The 15,909-nt window shown below is 40.8% G+C and overlaps 1 protein-coding gene across 1 annotated transcript; it reads left to right on the top strand.

Moving 5' to 3' along the window:
• The first annotated feature begins 303 nt into the window (after nucleotides 1–303).
• SSR3 (signal sequence receptor subunit 3) lies at nucleotides 304–12,212 on the top strand. Its single transcript, XM_079767399.1, has 5 exons — nucleotides 304–500; nucleotides 1,713–1,839; nucleotides 6,171–6,269; nucleotides 10,249–10,380; nucleotides 11,581–12,212. Exons 1-5 carry the CDS (start codon nucleotides 368–370, stop codon nucleotides 11,645–11,647), a joined length of 558 nt encoding a protein of 185 aa, XP_079623525.1. The 5' UTR covers nucleotides 304–367; the 3' UTR covers nucleotides 11,648–12,212.
• Nucleotides 12,213–15,909: the final 3,697 nt, after the last annotated feature.

The following is a 15,909-nucleotide window of genomic DNA, read 5'->3' as shown; positions in this document are numbered from 1 at the left end:
ATTCCAGCCTTGGAAAGCACCAGGCTATCAGAAGCTGTGATGTGGCCTGTCAACAAGGTTTTTTACTTTTTTTTTTTTTCTAAAGCACCTACTAAACTACAAATCCCAGCCGTCATCTGGAAGCCTAGGAGTCAAAAGACTTGCCAGGAAGGCGGAAGTCTAGCCGACTCGCCCAATCACGCCTGGGCAGCGGCTCCAGGATGGCCAATCCTGGCCCAGCTGGCTCGGCGCGCGGCACAGGTCCCGCCTCCGCGCGCAGGGCTGACGAGTCGTGAGCGGATTAGGCGGCCGCGGGGGCGGAGCCAGAGGCCCCGCGGCCGGGCCTCGCGCTGGGTTGGCCCTCCTTGCTCCCGGCCCCGGTTCCACCATGGCTCCCAAAGGCGCCTCCAAGCAGCAGTCCGAGGAGGACCTGCTCCTTCAGGATTTCAGTCGCAACCTCTCCGCCAAGTCCTCCGCACTCTTCTTCGGGAACGCCTTCATCGTGTCCGCCATCCCCATCTGTGAGCGCCGGGAGCAGGCGGGCGGGCGGGCGGGGGAGGCGGCCGGCGGGCCGGGCTGGGCGGGGACGTGGCAGAGGCCGGCGGCCGGCGAGGGAGCGCTGGCCCCTCGGCTCCCGCTCTTGCCAGCTCGCCGTGAGCTCGGGGAATCGCGTAGCCCCCGTGGGCCTCCGTGTTCCCGGCTGGGGTGGTGGGGGGCGGCCTCCCAGGAAAGTTACTTGGGGTGCTTTGCGGACGTGCGCCGGTTCCCGGGCCCCAGGCGCCGACACTGGATTCACCCCGAATCTGGACTTAAACGATCACCCCAGTTAAGATCTGATGCTGACTTTCCCGCCTATATACCCCGCACCCCCTTTTTCTCCTTTGCCTTTACGAGATCTTAAACTTCCATCGTGACTTATTTTGGAGAAACTGATGTATTCAAGGGAGAGAGAGAGGTTCCTGTGAACTCGCACTGGATTGAAAGTGTAGCTTTCGGTGAATCGCTTCACACAGGCCTGAGCATCGTTTTTTTTCCTAATTGGATGAGCTAGGTAGGTCCAGTGCCGAGGGCCAGCGATTTCCCTTGTTCACATATTTTTTTTAACCATCCTATTTAGGGCTATTCTCACGTGGAAGGAAAAACTTTGCAGACTCGGCCAACGTTGTTTTTAGGGCTCTGGTTTCCCGAATTTGCATTTCCTGTCGCTCCCATTGCTGCACTGTTGCTGGGCCGTCAAATCTAGATTTGTGTTCTCTTTCAGCCGCGTAAAACCCAGCCTGTGCAGCGAACGTGGTGTGGAGCCCGTGCGGCTCCCTGGCAGCCCTGAGCAGGCCGTGGCTTCAGACTGACAGCCACGTCAGCACGCAAACGGTGGCCGAGGACTGCACGTGGCCTTTGGGAATGGCCTGCATTTAGCTTAATAGCACCCCGACGAGTGACATTTGAAGTCAGAATTGTGATTTTGTTTGAGCTGGAGTTCTCATTCTAGAAGAAGCAAGAAACCTCAGATGGAAGGTTATGTTTTTCGAGTGTTCTGAATGGGGTCAGGCTTGAAGCCGTAACTTTTTCCTGGGCGCCCCACGTCTGAAGTTTGCATCTACTGGATTCCCCTAACCCAGACTGTATTTTACCAGCCTTACCTATAGTTAAATCAGCAGATCTTTACAACTGGGTGGTAAAGTTTTGTTTCTTTTTGTAAACCCCCCCCCCCCCCTTTTTTTTTTTATCTTCAGGGTTATACTGGCGAATTTGGCATATGGATCTTATTCAGTCTGCAGTTCTGTATAGCGTGATGACCCTTGTAAGCACTTATTTGGTAGCCTTTGCCTACAAAAATGTGAAGTTTGTACTCAAGCACAAGTAAGTATATTTCTTAAATGAAAGTGTGATGCATTTTTATATACTAGAGTGTCTTAAAGACCAATTGTGTCTGTGTTGGTTTCAGTAAGCATTAATGTGAGATATATATGTATCTGTTTTGGGAGAAGGCACCTTAATGCTATGAAGAATTATTAACTTACTTGAAGCAGAGGCAGTGCTTCTGATATTGCTATGAAAGTAGGTTTTGAGGGTGGAATTAGTCTGTAATCATGGAGTTTAATCAGAAAAACAAAACCCACCAAGTAATTTAACATTTCCAAAGCAGCTGGAATTCTTTCTGGAAAGAATTGTTTTGCGCTCTCCATGATCTATTTTTGGACATGAACAAAGTGGCTTTGTTGTTATTAAACTAACTTTTTAATGCTAATTACATTTTTTTCTGTATATGAAAACTAATATTTTATGATCACACATACTACAAAATATATCATTTTAATTATAGCTTTTGGAGAAAACCCAAGCCACACAACTGTAAATTTACTCATTAATTGTAAGCAGATATATACTCTGGTTTCATAAAGGTTAAAGTGTGGGGGGAACAGTCAAAATTTAAGGAAAGGTGATAACATTTTTTATTCAGAGTGCTGTGGTCCTCATGGGAAGCGGGTATACATTAATGTTTAATTGGAATTTTATGCACACTTTGATACTTGATTCAGGATAGCAGGATATTTCTCTGTTTACTTAATGGAGCCTTCTTGGTGCTGTATTTCTTTGGAAGTACTTTCTTAAAGGCAGTTGGAATTTTGATGAGACTTGAAGTACCATTGTGCTTTATGTGTGCTTTTTCTTTTCATTTCCATAGTTCCCACTCTAGTTTAGATGCTGTTTTTGCTTGGGTTGTTGTAGCAGTCTCCATCTAGTCTTTTAACAGAAGACTGCCATAAACAGTACAAAGCATCTTACTCGACGTAATCCGTATGTTACACGTGTGAACTGCAGGTGGTAGTACTGCTTTATGGGATAAAAGAACATGTATTCATCCTTATCGGCCATCATTTTTACCCTGTCATTCTCTTACTTAAGACCATTTATACCTGCTTCCCATGAGCACCATACACGCTTTTCTAAGTGTATGAAAACCAAATTCTTCCAGTTCCCTGGAATGCACCTCACCTACCTCCTCCCAGTGTGGTTTCATCTTGTAGCATTGGTTCTTACCTCTTCTTATCAGCTCTTCATGTGATCCTTTGAAAGTGTCTTGTGCCCAACCTCATTTAAGATTGTCTTTCTTCCTTTCCATCCTTACATGTCTTATTTCAAGACTTGGGAATCTTTTCCAGAGAAATCTTCCTAAGTTTGTTGTCCCTGTGTTAGCGTCTTTCTGGTGACAAGGAACAGAAGTGATCTCAGTTCACGGATTTGTTTATTGTAAGGAGGACAGAACAGCCTCAGCAGCTTCTCTACTGCTCTTCTGGACCAGGGGGAGCTCAGGTTGTGGGTGGCCGCAGTTCTGCTAGACAATAGTGATCAAGCCACCCTTGTCATCTTTCTGTTGTTAACCCCTTGTCACCCGCTGCCATTCCAGGATTCAGCCACCTCAGCCTCTGCTGTTCTGGGCTTGCTTGTGAGGCATGGCCATTGTGGATGGTGAAGCTTAGCAGTGGGCATCTTGCACAGCGCATCCTTTGGAACTCAGTCCTTTTGAGACTTAGTGTTTTTCTTGTTCTGCATATCATTTTTCATTTACTTCTTTGGAATCAAAATCATGTTCTTTTTACCATCTCATTCTACTTTGGATTTCTTGAGGGCAACTGCTACTTCTTTTATATCTGTTACCACAGTTCATGGTACATTTAGTTCAGTAAAAATTTCAGTGGGTTACTGATTTAACAGATTCTTTCAGTGGAATTATTTTTTAGTTACAGTATTGCTTTAATGTTAAATATTGTCACTGCTATTGAAACTCCTATAGATATGCAAGAAGGTTAAGGCTGGAAGCTCAAAGGGAGATGCTGAGCGTGGACCAGGTATTAGTAGTAGAGGGGAGATGGCTCAGAATTGACAGGTTGTGGGTGAGGGAGCCCTTAGGGATTATTTTTTAAGTTGGCATGACTTAAAAAATGTTTGCAAAATGTGTTTGTGTTAAGAAATTAAATAGGTAGTGTTTTTATTTTTTTATTTTTTACATACTGGTGTAAAAAAATAGTAGCAAGACAATTGAATTTGTGGGTTATCCTCAGTTGGCTGAGTGCTGGGCCCCTGGAGTGACCTCTGTATTTCACAGTATTCAGTGCTGAGTGGGGTTTATTTTCTAAGATTCTTAAGAATGAGGGTAGGGCTTTTTTAATTCTAATAAACCTACAGTGTGGTTGTTGAATATAGAATTTTAGATCTAGAAGAGAAATTAACTGTTTTTCTGGTTCAGTCTCTTCAGGAAGATTGGTTATGTGAACAGATATTTGACTATTTATCCTAAAGATGCTTAGAGATAACAAATTGTTGAAAATAGTTTATTCCGGTGTCCTGACAGTTGGTGTGTATGCATTTGTAGGTCGGTATTTTTCTCCTCTGTTAAGCTAACAATGGTTTCTGCTGATACATGTCTTTCCAATTGGTCTTTCTTAGAAAAGAGTGGTCTTCTGTGAAGTTCAGAAACACTGAGTGCTTGGTCTGCTAAAGAGGGTCAGAGATACCTTCTGAGCAGAACTTTTACCCAATGAGTCAGGTGAAGTTGGATTTTTGGAGGAAAAAGTACACTATAGTGTCTGTCTAAACTATCTGTTAAGATAGCTGTCTGCCCTCTTAGCAGTCTTTTTTTTAGTTTCATAACTTATCTATTTTTCTTAAACAAATTGATTTTCCTCCTCCCTCCTCCCCAGTTATCACTTTGTGGAAAAATACATTAGTTGAAACTGATCAAAGTTTTTCCTTTTTTTAAAATATGTTTTTATTGATTTTAGAGAGAGAGATAGAAACATTGATGAGAGAGAAACATCAACATTGGTCAGCTGCCTCCTGCATGTCTCCCTATCCCCCAAGCCCCCCTGTCCCCCAGTTGGGGATCGAGCCCAAAACCAGGAGTGCCTCCTATCTGGAATCGAATCTGCGACCTTCCCTGTGCATCGGTTGACTCGTAACCACTGAGCAACACTGGCTGGGCAAGGTTTTCTTTTTAACAATGTAGACTCTAACTTGGTTCTGGGTGAGATATAGAGACGGAGGCATAGGTGAAACCAGATAGAATTTGTGCTTAATTTGTATTCTAGAAGCTCTTGTGGTTAAAGAAAGGTTGAAAACTATTGCCTTGAATGATCTTCAGCTTTTTTTTTTTCCAGGAAGCCATCCTGATTTTCCCCCCGTTTTCCTTGGTACACTAACCAGAACTAAATAGCATAGTCACCGGGGATTCATTAATTAAACATAGAGTGAACAGATTTCTATCTCTGTTCCACATCCTGTTGCCTGTAATACATCTCTGTATCATGTCAAATGTTTTCATAGTGGCACTGTGTAGGTAATAGTTATATGTTGCTTGTGATCAGTTCTTACTTTTTCTTCTATATTTATGGCTAATAAGTTTCTCCTATTTTGTGAAAAATATATGTTGAATCTAAATGTCATAATCTTTGGGACACTTTTTGTATTTCATCTGATAAAATTCACCATGTATATTTTTTGATGAGTATACATTTAATTTTTTTCGTTTCTGACTTGTCACTGAAGATTCTGATCTGATAGCGTGAATATCACTTCCAGCCTTTTCTGGCTGATTCCATATGATCTTTTGTGCAAACCTCTTACCAGTGGTTCATTTAACTAGAGGTTGTGTGGTCAGTCCCTGACCATGTGGTATTATTTCCTTCTATTGAAATTGTCCTTTGGAGTAGAGTTAAAAGCATTACTTATAGTTGTTAATTCTTTTTTGTTTTGTTTTTAAGCCTAGTTTTCTCTCCTGTTATTTACTGGAATTAAAGTCATGTATCATTTGCTAATGCCTTGTCAAATTTATTTATTGAACTATTAAATTATAGGCTAAAACAAAATGGATTTATAATGACTTATAACTAAATTGTGTTAGTAGCATTTGACTTCTGTTTCCAGAATAAATACATAAACTTTGGGAAATTCTCTCTTTTAAGCAGAAATCAGACTCATAACTGATAAACCACATCTTGAAAGTTTCTTGAACTCCTCCCTCTCTTTTAACTAATACTACAGTGTAATAACCCTGGAACTTTCTGTACAGTTTATTTTCTGGAAATGTAAAGTATTACACAGTTGCCAATACAAAGTCTGAGTACGGAGTGTTTCTGAGAGAGGAATGTCCACTCCTGGAGCACGTGGAAACTTCTTTCTTTTCCTTCCAGAGTAGCCCAGAAGAGGGAAGATGCTGTTTCCAAAGAAGTGACTCGAAAACTTTCTGAAGCTGATAATAGGAAGATGTCTCGGAAGGAAAAAGATGAAAGGTTTGACTCCTTGTTTAACGTGTTTGTGGTAATCAAAAAAGGAGGGGATAGTTTGTAGACGTTTTTGATTTCTGCTTAGAGAATGGGGGTGTTGGAACTGTCTGAGGCACACATTGGTATTGTAGAAAAGATAGTAATGGGAATAACTGACTTTGAGTTTTTATTACTGCCTTTGAGCTGTACACAGGTCATTTATTTCTCCAAAGAGCCCTAAGGAGGTAGGTACTGTTGTTATCTCCATTGTACACTTCAGGAAACAGGTAGAGAAAGCTTCAGTAACTTGATCAAGGCCTTACATTAGTGGGTGGTAAAGCCATGATAAGACCATAGGCAGGCTGGCTTGTACTCATACCTGCTCTGCTGCAGAGCTTTGTCTGGTGCCACTTGATAGCTGTGTGACCTTGAACTTATCGCCTAACCCCTCTGGGTCTGAAAAGTTTACATTGTTTTATGTGTTAGCATTTGTAGGTGGTGGTATTTCTGTTACTGAGCTTCCAGTCTGGGTTATCTGCTTTGGGAAAAGAAAAATCAGTTTGTCTCCTGTTGCACAGTCCTGTGCCACATTTGTTGGTCCTGGCTCCCATCCCCAATTTTTCCTATCAACTGCTCTGAAAGGGGTTAATAGACAGTCTAACATCTGAGAAGCAGAAGTTTCTGAGCTGCCAGATGGTTGAATAGAGTCGTGAATTGAGGTTGTTTTCATGGATCTTAAATTTTAGTATCTACAAAGTGGTTTGTGAAATGGAATTTTTATCCCACTTTGCTCCTGGAAGACTTTGTGGGACTTGAAATATGAAAAGTGTGTGTAAAACAAAGCAATTCAACTTTAAAAGATCAGAAACCATTTAAAAGTAAGAAAAGGTAGATAAACAAGGAGCTCAGAGTTAGTTAGAGCAGTTGAGCACTAAACTTAGCTCTGAGTGTCCAAGTGTCAGGGGAAGCATCTGAGGTCATGCTGCTTTCATTGTCCGATGAGAAGCAGAGTGCCAGTCCTCCTGAAAAGAAACTTTCCTGGCACTGAATCTGGAAGGACTTTATCAAGTGGATCCTTATTTAAGGGACACTGAGTAACTTAATGAACAGTGTTTTCTACAGTGGTTTTGGAAAGGCACCAAATATTGAAGTGGTTATCTCCTGTGGATCCTTTATAAAACTGAAGGCACTAAAATCATGACAATGAAGGCCTTTTTTTTTTTTTTTTCCAGAGAATAGCTTTAATGAGGTCTAGCTGCATAGCTTTTTTTTTTTAATGTTTTTATTGATTTTTAAAGAGAGAGCAAGGGAGAGGGATAGAGTTAGAAACATCAATGAGAGAGAAACATCAATAGGCTGCCTCCTGCACACCCCCTGCTGGGGATCGAGCCTGAAACCCAGTGCCCTGACTGGAAATTGAACCGATGATCTCTTGGTTCATGGGTTAACACTCAGTCACTGAGCCATACTGGTTGGGCTAGCTGCATAGCTTTCTGAAAGCAATTTTTACATAGGGATGGAGGTTAGAGAATTTAGAACACCTTTTCAAAAAACCCTTTTATTGAATTACGATATTTACTAGAGGCCCGGTGCACAAAATTTGTGAGCGGGTATGGTCCCTAGGCCTGGCCTGCGATCAGGGCCATCTTCCCCAGCTGCCGGCAGCCGGCCCCGCCCCCTGCTGCCACACCCCCTGGTTCCCCATTCACCATTGGGTGATCGGAGCCTGCCAGCCGGGGGGAGGGACAAGAGGTCGGCCATTCCCGCCCAGTCGCTGGCCCCGCCTCCGCTGCAGGTTGCCCTCTGTGTATGGGGCAACCTGTGAGGCAGGGGCCTTGGCCTGGCGCCACCCTTGTCCCCCACCACCCACCCCCAGTTCCCCATTCATCATCGGGTGATTGGAGCCTGCCGGCCAGGAAAAGGGACCAAGAGGTGGTCAGTGCACCTCATAGTGACGGGTTGAGCGGTTGGTCTGGCCGTTCCGCCATTAGGGTCAATTTGCATATTACCCTTTTATTATATAGGGATAGACAGTTATTAAACTGAGTGCTTATACCCAGTTTCAAAATGCTTGCTATAGCTCCTGTAGGTTTCAGGTGATTTCACAAACCACTTTGTAGATATATTGTTATACCAGACTAGAGGCCCAGTGCACAAAATTCGTGCACTGGTAGGGTCCCTAGCAGCTGCCGGCTGCTGCTTGGGTACTCCCTCCCTTCCCCTGGCTGCCTGCTGTAGCCGCCCCCTGGTCGAACTCCTGAAAGAACTCCAGTCCAGGGGACAATTTGCATACTACATTTTTATTATATAGGATAGTAAGTGAGTCTCATATGCCCACAGCAGACTTGCCTGATTTGGTCTGCACTTGATCTTGGGATGTGTCTCATAATTTTTCTCAGCGAGTGCTATTCAGTTAATCACTAATAATGAGTCAGAGTTGGAATTGGAAATGAAACCTCAGTGCCATTGGCTGGACCAGATATTTCAAAGGAGGATGAAGTGTAAGTTTCATTGAGACATAAAATGCAGAGTGTCAGAAGAGTAAAATTTCTATTCTTGTTATCAGTAGAAATTTGTGCTGTTATTTGTTTTGTATTCCTCTCACAAAAGCCACACTGGATACAGTTGTACCCAGGTCTGTATTCATGACTCACTCTGATAACTGGGACCATTTATAATCTAATATATTTCTTCTTCAAAGGAGAGATTTGATTTAAGAGAAGGCTTATCAGCACCTCTTTGCAGTGATGCATATCTGTCAAAACTCCCTCTATAGTAATTTGGAGTATGTACTACTTGGCACTTTGAAACTGCACTGCCATCCACTCAAGGATGAAATTAGCAGAGCTGATCAGATTTATTAATATTTGCCCCAGGGTGTGAGTGTTTTTTCTCCCTGACTTACCAATGAACCAATGATCTGTCATTTACCATGGTCTGATTGTAATAGTTGAGTTTGGTATCAGCTTTTCTCTTGTTGTAGGAAGTGCTCCTTGGAAAAAAGACTCCTTGGAAAGTGCTTTCCCAAACTAGATTTCCTAACAGGGAAGCTTTGGCAGAACCATTGCTAGTGAGGCCACTTGGGAGTCCCTAAATTTTTTCAAAATGAACCAGGATATGTGTAGACTAGAAAATGTTCTAAAAGCTGTCACACAGTCCTGACTATATACACTGATGTGACGCACACAGATTTTGGGAGCTGGGGTAACCAGAAGGATTGAGCTACTTCTTTCATCAAGGCTGTTTTGAAGATGTTTCTGATTCAGGGAGTTAGGAAGAAGTACTGTGATGGAGGGGGGATAATTAATCATCCATAGCAAAGGCATGTTTAGTAGCCTTTTTAAGGAACCTGTCTTTATTGGGTCTTGTGCCAGAGTCTTAAAACCAGAGGCAGTTGTTCTGTGCATTAAACCATGTTGGGTCTATGCATCTTTCTGAGCTGGTGTTTTCTTTGATCAATTAGTGCTAGAATGGTATAATGTATCTCCTCCCATTCCAAGTCATATATTTTTTACATTTACATTTAAACTTCTTTGAAATCAGGAGCTGTTTTATAGTTGATGGCTTCATTGAATATAATACCCTTCACTGCTTCCAAACTTATAGTAAGTTGGAGATCTATTATGTTAATGGTATCCATAGAATTAAGAAAACATGGCATATACTGGTATGTTAGAGGTTGCAAATTTCTTATGATGGAGATAAGGTGCTAATACTCTTCATTTATCTCCTTCATGCTTGTTGAATTTGCATTAGAACATTTAGTGAACAAAACATGGCAGCTTCCAATGGCATTAGCCATAGTGTTGTCCATAGGATCCGTGGAAGGTATCATCTGACTGGGAATTAAATTGTGACCTCCTGGTTCATACATAGATCAAAGCTCAACCACTGAGCCACACCAGTTGGGCGGAAAAACTTACTTTACAATGAACTAGAGCCATGTGGTATTTGAAATTTTTAAGACATATTTATAAACTCAGTTGACTTGTTTCTGTGTCTACAGAATCTTGTGGAAGAAGAATGAAGTTGCTGATTATGAAGCTACAACATTTTCCATCTTCTATAACAACACCCTATTCCTGGTCTTGGTCATTGTTGCATCCTTCTTTATATTGAAGAACTTCAACCCCACCGTGTATCCTTTTAAAGGTTGATTATGTTTTTCAGAAGTCTAGAAATAGTTGGTTTTGGTTTCATATAGGGAGTTAGTTTATTAAATAGCACTGTGACCTTAGGCACGTTTCTGGACATTTAAAATAAGGGCTTTTGGTTTGATGTAAAATTCTTTCAAGTTTATAAATTATGACTTCATGGCAAGTAACTATAAATAGTCTCACATAGCCCTAGCCGGTTTATCTCAGTGGATAGAGCGTTGACCTGCTAACTGAAAGGTCCCAGGTTCGATTCTGGTCAAGGGCACATGCCCAGGTTGTGGGCTCGATCCCCAGTGGGGGACTTGCAGGAGGCAGCCAATCTATGATTCTCTCTCATCATGGATGTTTTTCTCTCTCCCTCTTCTTTCCTCTCTGAAGTCAATAAAAATATATTTAAAAAAAAAAGAATACTTAAAAAAAAATAGTCTCACATATATGATTATGTACTAGTATACCCGCCTATTTAAAAAAAAAAAAGAGTTCCCAGGAGGAAAAGCAAACTTGCTTTGATTGCTCTTGATGTGTAAGCCATGTGTCTTCTGATATTTTGGGCTTTGGAATTGGGTGGATAGCCAGTTTAAATAGGTACATTTCATAATATTTTAACAGTGTTTCAAGCTGCTCTTAAATTGAGCTTTTGGGCAAGAATCAACCTTCTTAATTTATTAAAGGTGCTAAGGTAATTTATTAAAGCTGTTATCCAGGAATGTGCAGCCAAATTTTTAACAGTTGGAGATTTTGATGTAATAAAATGTGACACCCTTCAACTTGTATCTTCTGGAGGTACAGACCAGTCCTGAGGCCAAGAGTAGCTGCAGACTTTCAGAACCTCCTTACTTTTATAGGCCCACTGTGGCCGGTACACTGACGGAGAGGGGAGAAAGGACAAGCCGTCTCTTCTTCCTCCCCATGGTCGTTGAGCAGCTCTTCTGAAGGTTAAATGGAATTTGGGTGTTTTCTTTGTGGTCATGTATTCTAGGTTTCTGTCTCAAGTGTTTTTAAATCTGTGAATATTCTTTATAGTCTTGTAAATTGTGTTTACAGACAATGGGACCACATAGCATTGTCATTAGCCAGAGTGTCAGGAGGGAAGCAGTATATTCCAAAGAGATGGGCTTGTTTTGTTTTGTTGAAAATCAATTTTGGGTTCTTAATTTTTCCTTAACATTACATTCTTACAGGAACTATATTCTGTCCATAAGTGCTTCGTCGGGTCTCATCGCCCTCCTGTCTACTGGCTCCAAATAGACCGTGTCAGCTTCACCCTTGGCTTTGTATCTATGGGTGGTCTGTGGTGTATGGAAAAGTAGCTGGGTGGTCGGGGTGGGAGACACATAAGATGTTTTTATAGTCTGGAGCTTGAGGGTTTGAAAGACCCAACAAAATGTAATTCAATATTTGTTTATTGGCTCTTTTTTGACAAACTGTTGAAATTACATGAATTGAAAGGGAAACTCAGATTACCAGGACGTTTATTAAAAAGGCAAATGTGTCTGGCAATGTGCTATAATCACAAGAGGAGAAAATAACTTGTTTCCTTGATCTGTCAGGGGTCACAGTAACCTGGACTGAACTGTTAGTATTTGTTATAGTAGCAAGAAGTTAATAGCTGGTTCTGTGTGTTCCAAGCACAGTATTACAGCTTTTTTGGAACCATAAATATCAGAGTGAATCCTCTTTCCTCCTCTTCCCCCTGCCTGGGGGGTGGGATTGAATTGCATGTTTACAAATCTCTGAATATGTGATTTGAAATAACGCAATTAAAGTTGAAAACATGGTTTCTCCAATTTGGGGAAAAGAAACTTGTGGAAAAGTTCTTTTCATCTTTTTTTTTTTTTTTAAAGAAGAAAGGCAGCCAAGGTAATAACCTAAAAATAGTGCCCGGGAGGGAGGGAGGGAGGATGGAGATGGACGAGGGGATGGGGGCATACGTGGTGATGGGAAAACATAAAGAAAAAAATAAAAATAGTGCTCAGGCATTAGAGAGTTGTCCTGTGGGGTGAAAGCACACTGCTCAGCTGTACAGCTTGGCCTTGGGTAGCCGCAGATGCCAATTTGACCCTCCATGTTAGTCTGACTTGCTGAGAGACTGGCATCATTGTTTTCCTAGAGTGGGGTCTGCCACTGGAGGAGTGTTGGGTGAGAGAGAGAACCTCTCCTGAATATGGACGTAAAAGACCAAAGTAATTTTTGTGATCTTAGCTCCAGAATTTTAAGAGCATTCTAAGGAATTAAAGTGATGTTAGTGCTTGTCAGCATTTTCCCATTCATACATTAATAAATTTGACCTTTAGACCACAGGTTCCCATTGATTGGGAATAAAATATTGCTCTCTTCAGCCCTCGGGGGTCCAGCTGAGAGCAGTCTCTTGCATTTTTTAACCAGTGTGTGTACAGATAGTATAATTTTATGTGTGTGCCATGATTTGAAAAAAGTTTGGGAAGCTCGAACCTATATCACTGAAAGGTTGTGGAATCCCAGGAGATAGTGGTTTCATACTCCTATTAGCTTTGACCACATCCAGTAATTTCTTACCATAGTACCTCAAAGGAAATACATTCCTAATTCCTAATCCTAACTTTAATCTTTAGTTTTCACTGTAAATTAAGATGAATGTTGTAAATAGTACTTGTGTTATTTATAACTGTATAGAAGGGTATTCATTGGGAGTTCATTTTTCACTTCCATGCTGTTGGGTGTTTCGGTAGGCCACATCCCAGGACTTGGAAGGAACAGGGAGGAGGACACTTGCACAGTGACCCAGACCATCATTACCTTCAGTTGAGGATTACAGTTCATCATTGCTTCTGAAGTTTGCAGTTCTTTTCTTTGATGTGTTACTCATGTGTCGTCACTGGATAATACAGAGTGAATGGGGATGCCAGAAGAGATTCACTGCCAAGTGGTTAGTTTTATTTTTGTGTTTTAACTTGTTTTGTTTTTTTTTTCCCTGTTGATAAATAACCAGTAAGTAGTTTGACAAGTGGCATGGAGTTTATGTGCCAAATGCATTTACTTACTTGACAAAAATGCCTCTTTGACAAACCATCAGCATCTATTTGTTACCAGAGCTGGGCCAAGTATCTTTTTAAATTGCAGGTAAAAAATTGCCACTAGATGGCAGTGCCTGTATTGATGGGGGAAGAATTGCCACCATTGGAATAAGGCAATCTAGTTGAAATGGGGTGGTGAAATAGGGGCATCAGCTTAGTACTCTTTAAAGTGTTGCTCTTGAATTAATAAACTGAATAATTTGTAGAAATGTAAGTAAGCAAAATTTGATTTTGGTTCGGACTTTTTCCTACAGCACCCTGTTTTTCATCCTGATGATTTCGAACTTCCTATATTAGATAAATTTTTGTGCACGAGTTTATAGATGCACTTACAGTTCCACAGTTTTATGCAGGTTATCAATACTCTGCTCTTGCAAATTTCCCAGTCCTGTCCCCATCATCTGAAATGGCTATGTGACACATAGAATTACAATGAGCTAATAAATCTGGGTTAGTAAAAACTTGCTGTAGAATTTTTATCTCAAAAGACCCTTAGATCCAGTAAAATAAAGTGTTCTGTTGTAATTGGGATATATAGTGATTAAGTCCCTTTTTTCACACCCCTTGTGATAACTAGAGGCTTAAACTGTTGGGACATTTTACATTTCCCTATTTTTAGTTTCTTCATTTACAACTTAATAAAAATCTTGACTTGAAATTATTCTTAGCCAGTAAAAATATACTGGTTGTTCTATTTGATAAATTATTCTAATTGGAAAGAATAATTTGAAACAAGTTTTAAAGTTAACTGAAATATGGAGGTTGGATTCATGTCTAAAATTCTTGTAAAAGATCCCGCTAATTAAGGGTCATTAAGCTTTGCTTTTTAAAATTTATATTTTCCCTAGACTCTTAAAAGAACCATGTGGCTAAGCACATCATCTTTAGTACATTATCTTACATTACCCATCATTTAAATTTCCTACACTTGTCAATGCATTTTTGTAGTCACTGTTCAGGTATTTGTGTGGCAGTGACTGGCACAGTTCAGTTCTATTACAGAGCAGAATGTCAGGCCTCTTTGCCAGCATGTGCCTGCTGTGTTACCCTGCCCACCTTATTTCTGTGTTTTCAGTATTTGTGCCAGTTATGCTGTTTCAGGAGACACAATGGAAGGATATACATAGGCATGTACATATATTGAGAGAACCAATTTATTGATACATGTTTTGGGCTGGAAGGGATTATCTTTTGCCTGCTTGGACTCCCAAGCAGGGAAATTAATTGAAGATTAGGAGTGGTTTTTGAGTGGTTGGTTTAAATTTTCATGGAGGTGGTTAAAGACTACTTATTGGCCTTCATGAGTTTTAATTGTATCACTTCTTTGACCTTTCTCCATCTTAACTGAATTTGGATTCATACCCAAGTTTTGTTTTGTTTTGTTTTTACCTTAAAAATTCACACACAGTTACTTTTTTACAAAGCTTTAAAGCTAAAAAAGAAAATTGTACCTAAAACGACACTGAACAAAACAACTTGCCTGGTTCTGCCATCAACCAGCAGTGTGAGTTTGGGCAAACCCTTCTATCTTTCCAGGCTTGGTTTCCTCATTTGCCAAGGAGGGATGGTCTTGAAGATGGCCTGCTATCTATCTTAACGATAGCTCTGCTATCTATCTGAATACCCTTGGCAGCTTAATGAAGATGAAGTGACAGTTCTTAAAATGAGAAGTCAGGCACAGGGTTTCTAGTTTTCATTTCCCTTGGCTGAGATTTTAGTATGGCTGCTACCCAGGTTACTCTTAGGAATGGTATGTTCTCTTCCCAAGGAATTCTTTCCAAAATAGAAAATAAAATGAGAGTGCATGGAAATTTTTCTTAAGGATATAATTATGAAATATATTTCTTATCTAGTATATTTACCATGGCAGATGGCTTGTATATAAAAAAGTTAGCTGTTCCCACAGGCAATAATGTTTATATTTGTTGTTGGGTTTTTTAATTCATCTTTATTGTTGAAAGTATTACAGATATCCCCCTTTTTTCCCATTGACCCCCTTTACCCTGTATCTGCACCCCCCTTCTGGCCTTCACCACACTATTGTCTGTGTCCATGGGTTATGCATGTATGCCTGTAAGTTCCCTGGTTAATCTCTTCCCCACCCTGCCCCCAGCCCCACCTTCCCTTTTGAGATTTGACAGTCTGTTCCATGCTTCTATGTCTCTGGATCTGTTTTGTTCAGTTTATTTTGTTCATTAGATTCCACATATGAGTGAGATCATGTGATACTTGTCTTTCTCTGACAAGCTTATTTCGCTTAATATGCAGGCTCTTTTAAATGAGTTTGAGAAGATTTAACCTTTAGTGTGGAGTATTTCTAAAACTAAATGAGAAATGATATCTTTAGTAGCTAATCATTTGCTCCATTAATAAGAAAAGTATGAATTGCAGTTCAAATCTTAATCACTGCTATTTCTGTTAGGTATCATTCAATGCAGCTTACCTGCCAACATCATT

Source organism: Cnephaeus nilssonii (assembly GCF_951640355.1).
Source record: "Cnephaeus nilssonii genome assembly, chromosome: 3".
In the NCBI taxonomy this organism is placed as follows: domain Eukaryota; kingdom Metazoa; phylum Chordata; class Mammalia; order Chiroptera; family Vespertilionidae; genus Cnephaeus; species Cnephaeus nilssonii.
This window is presented reverse-complemented; position numbering and strand designations above follow the sequence as displayed.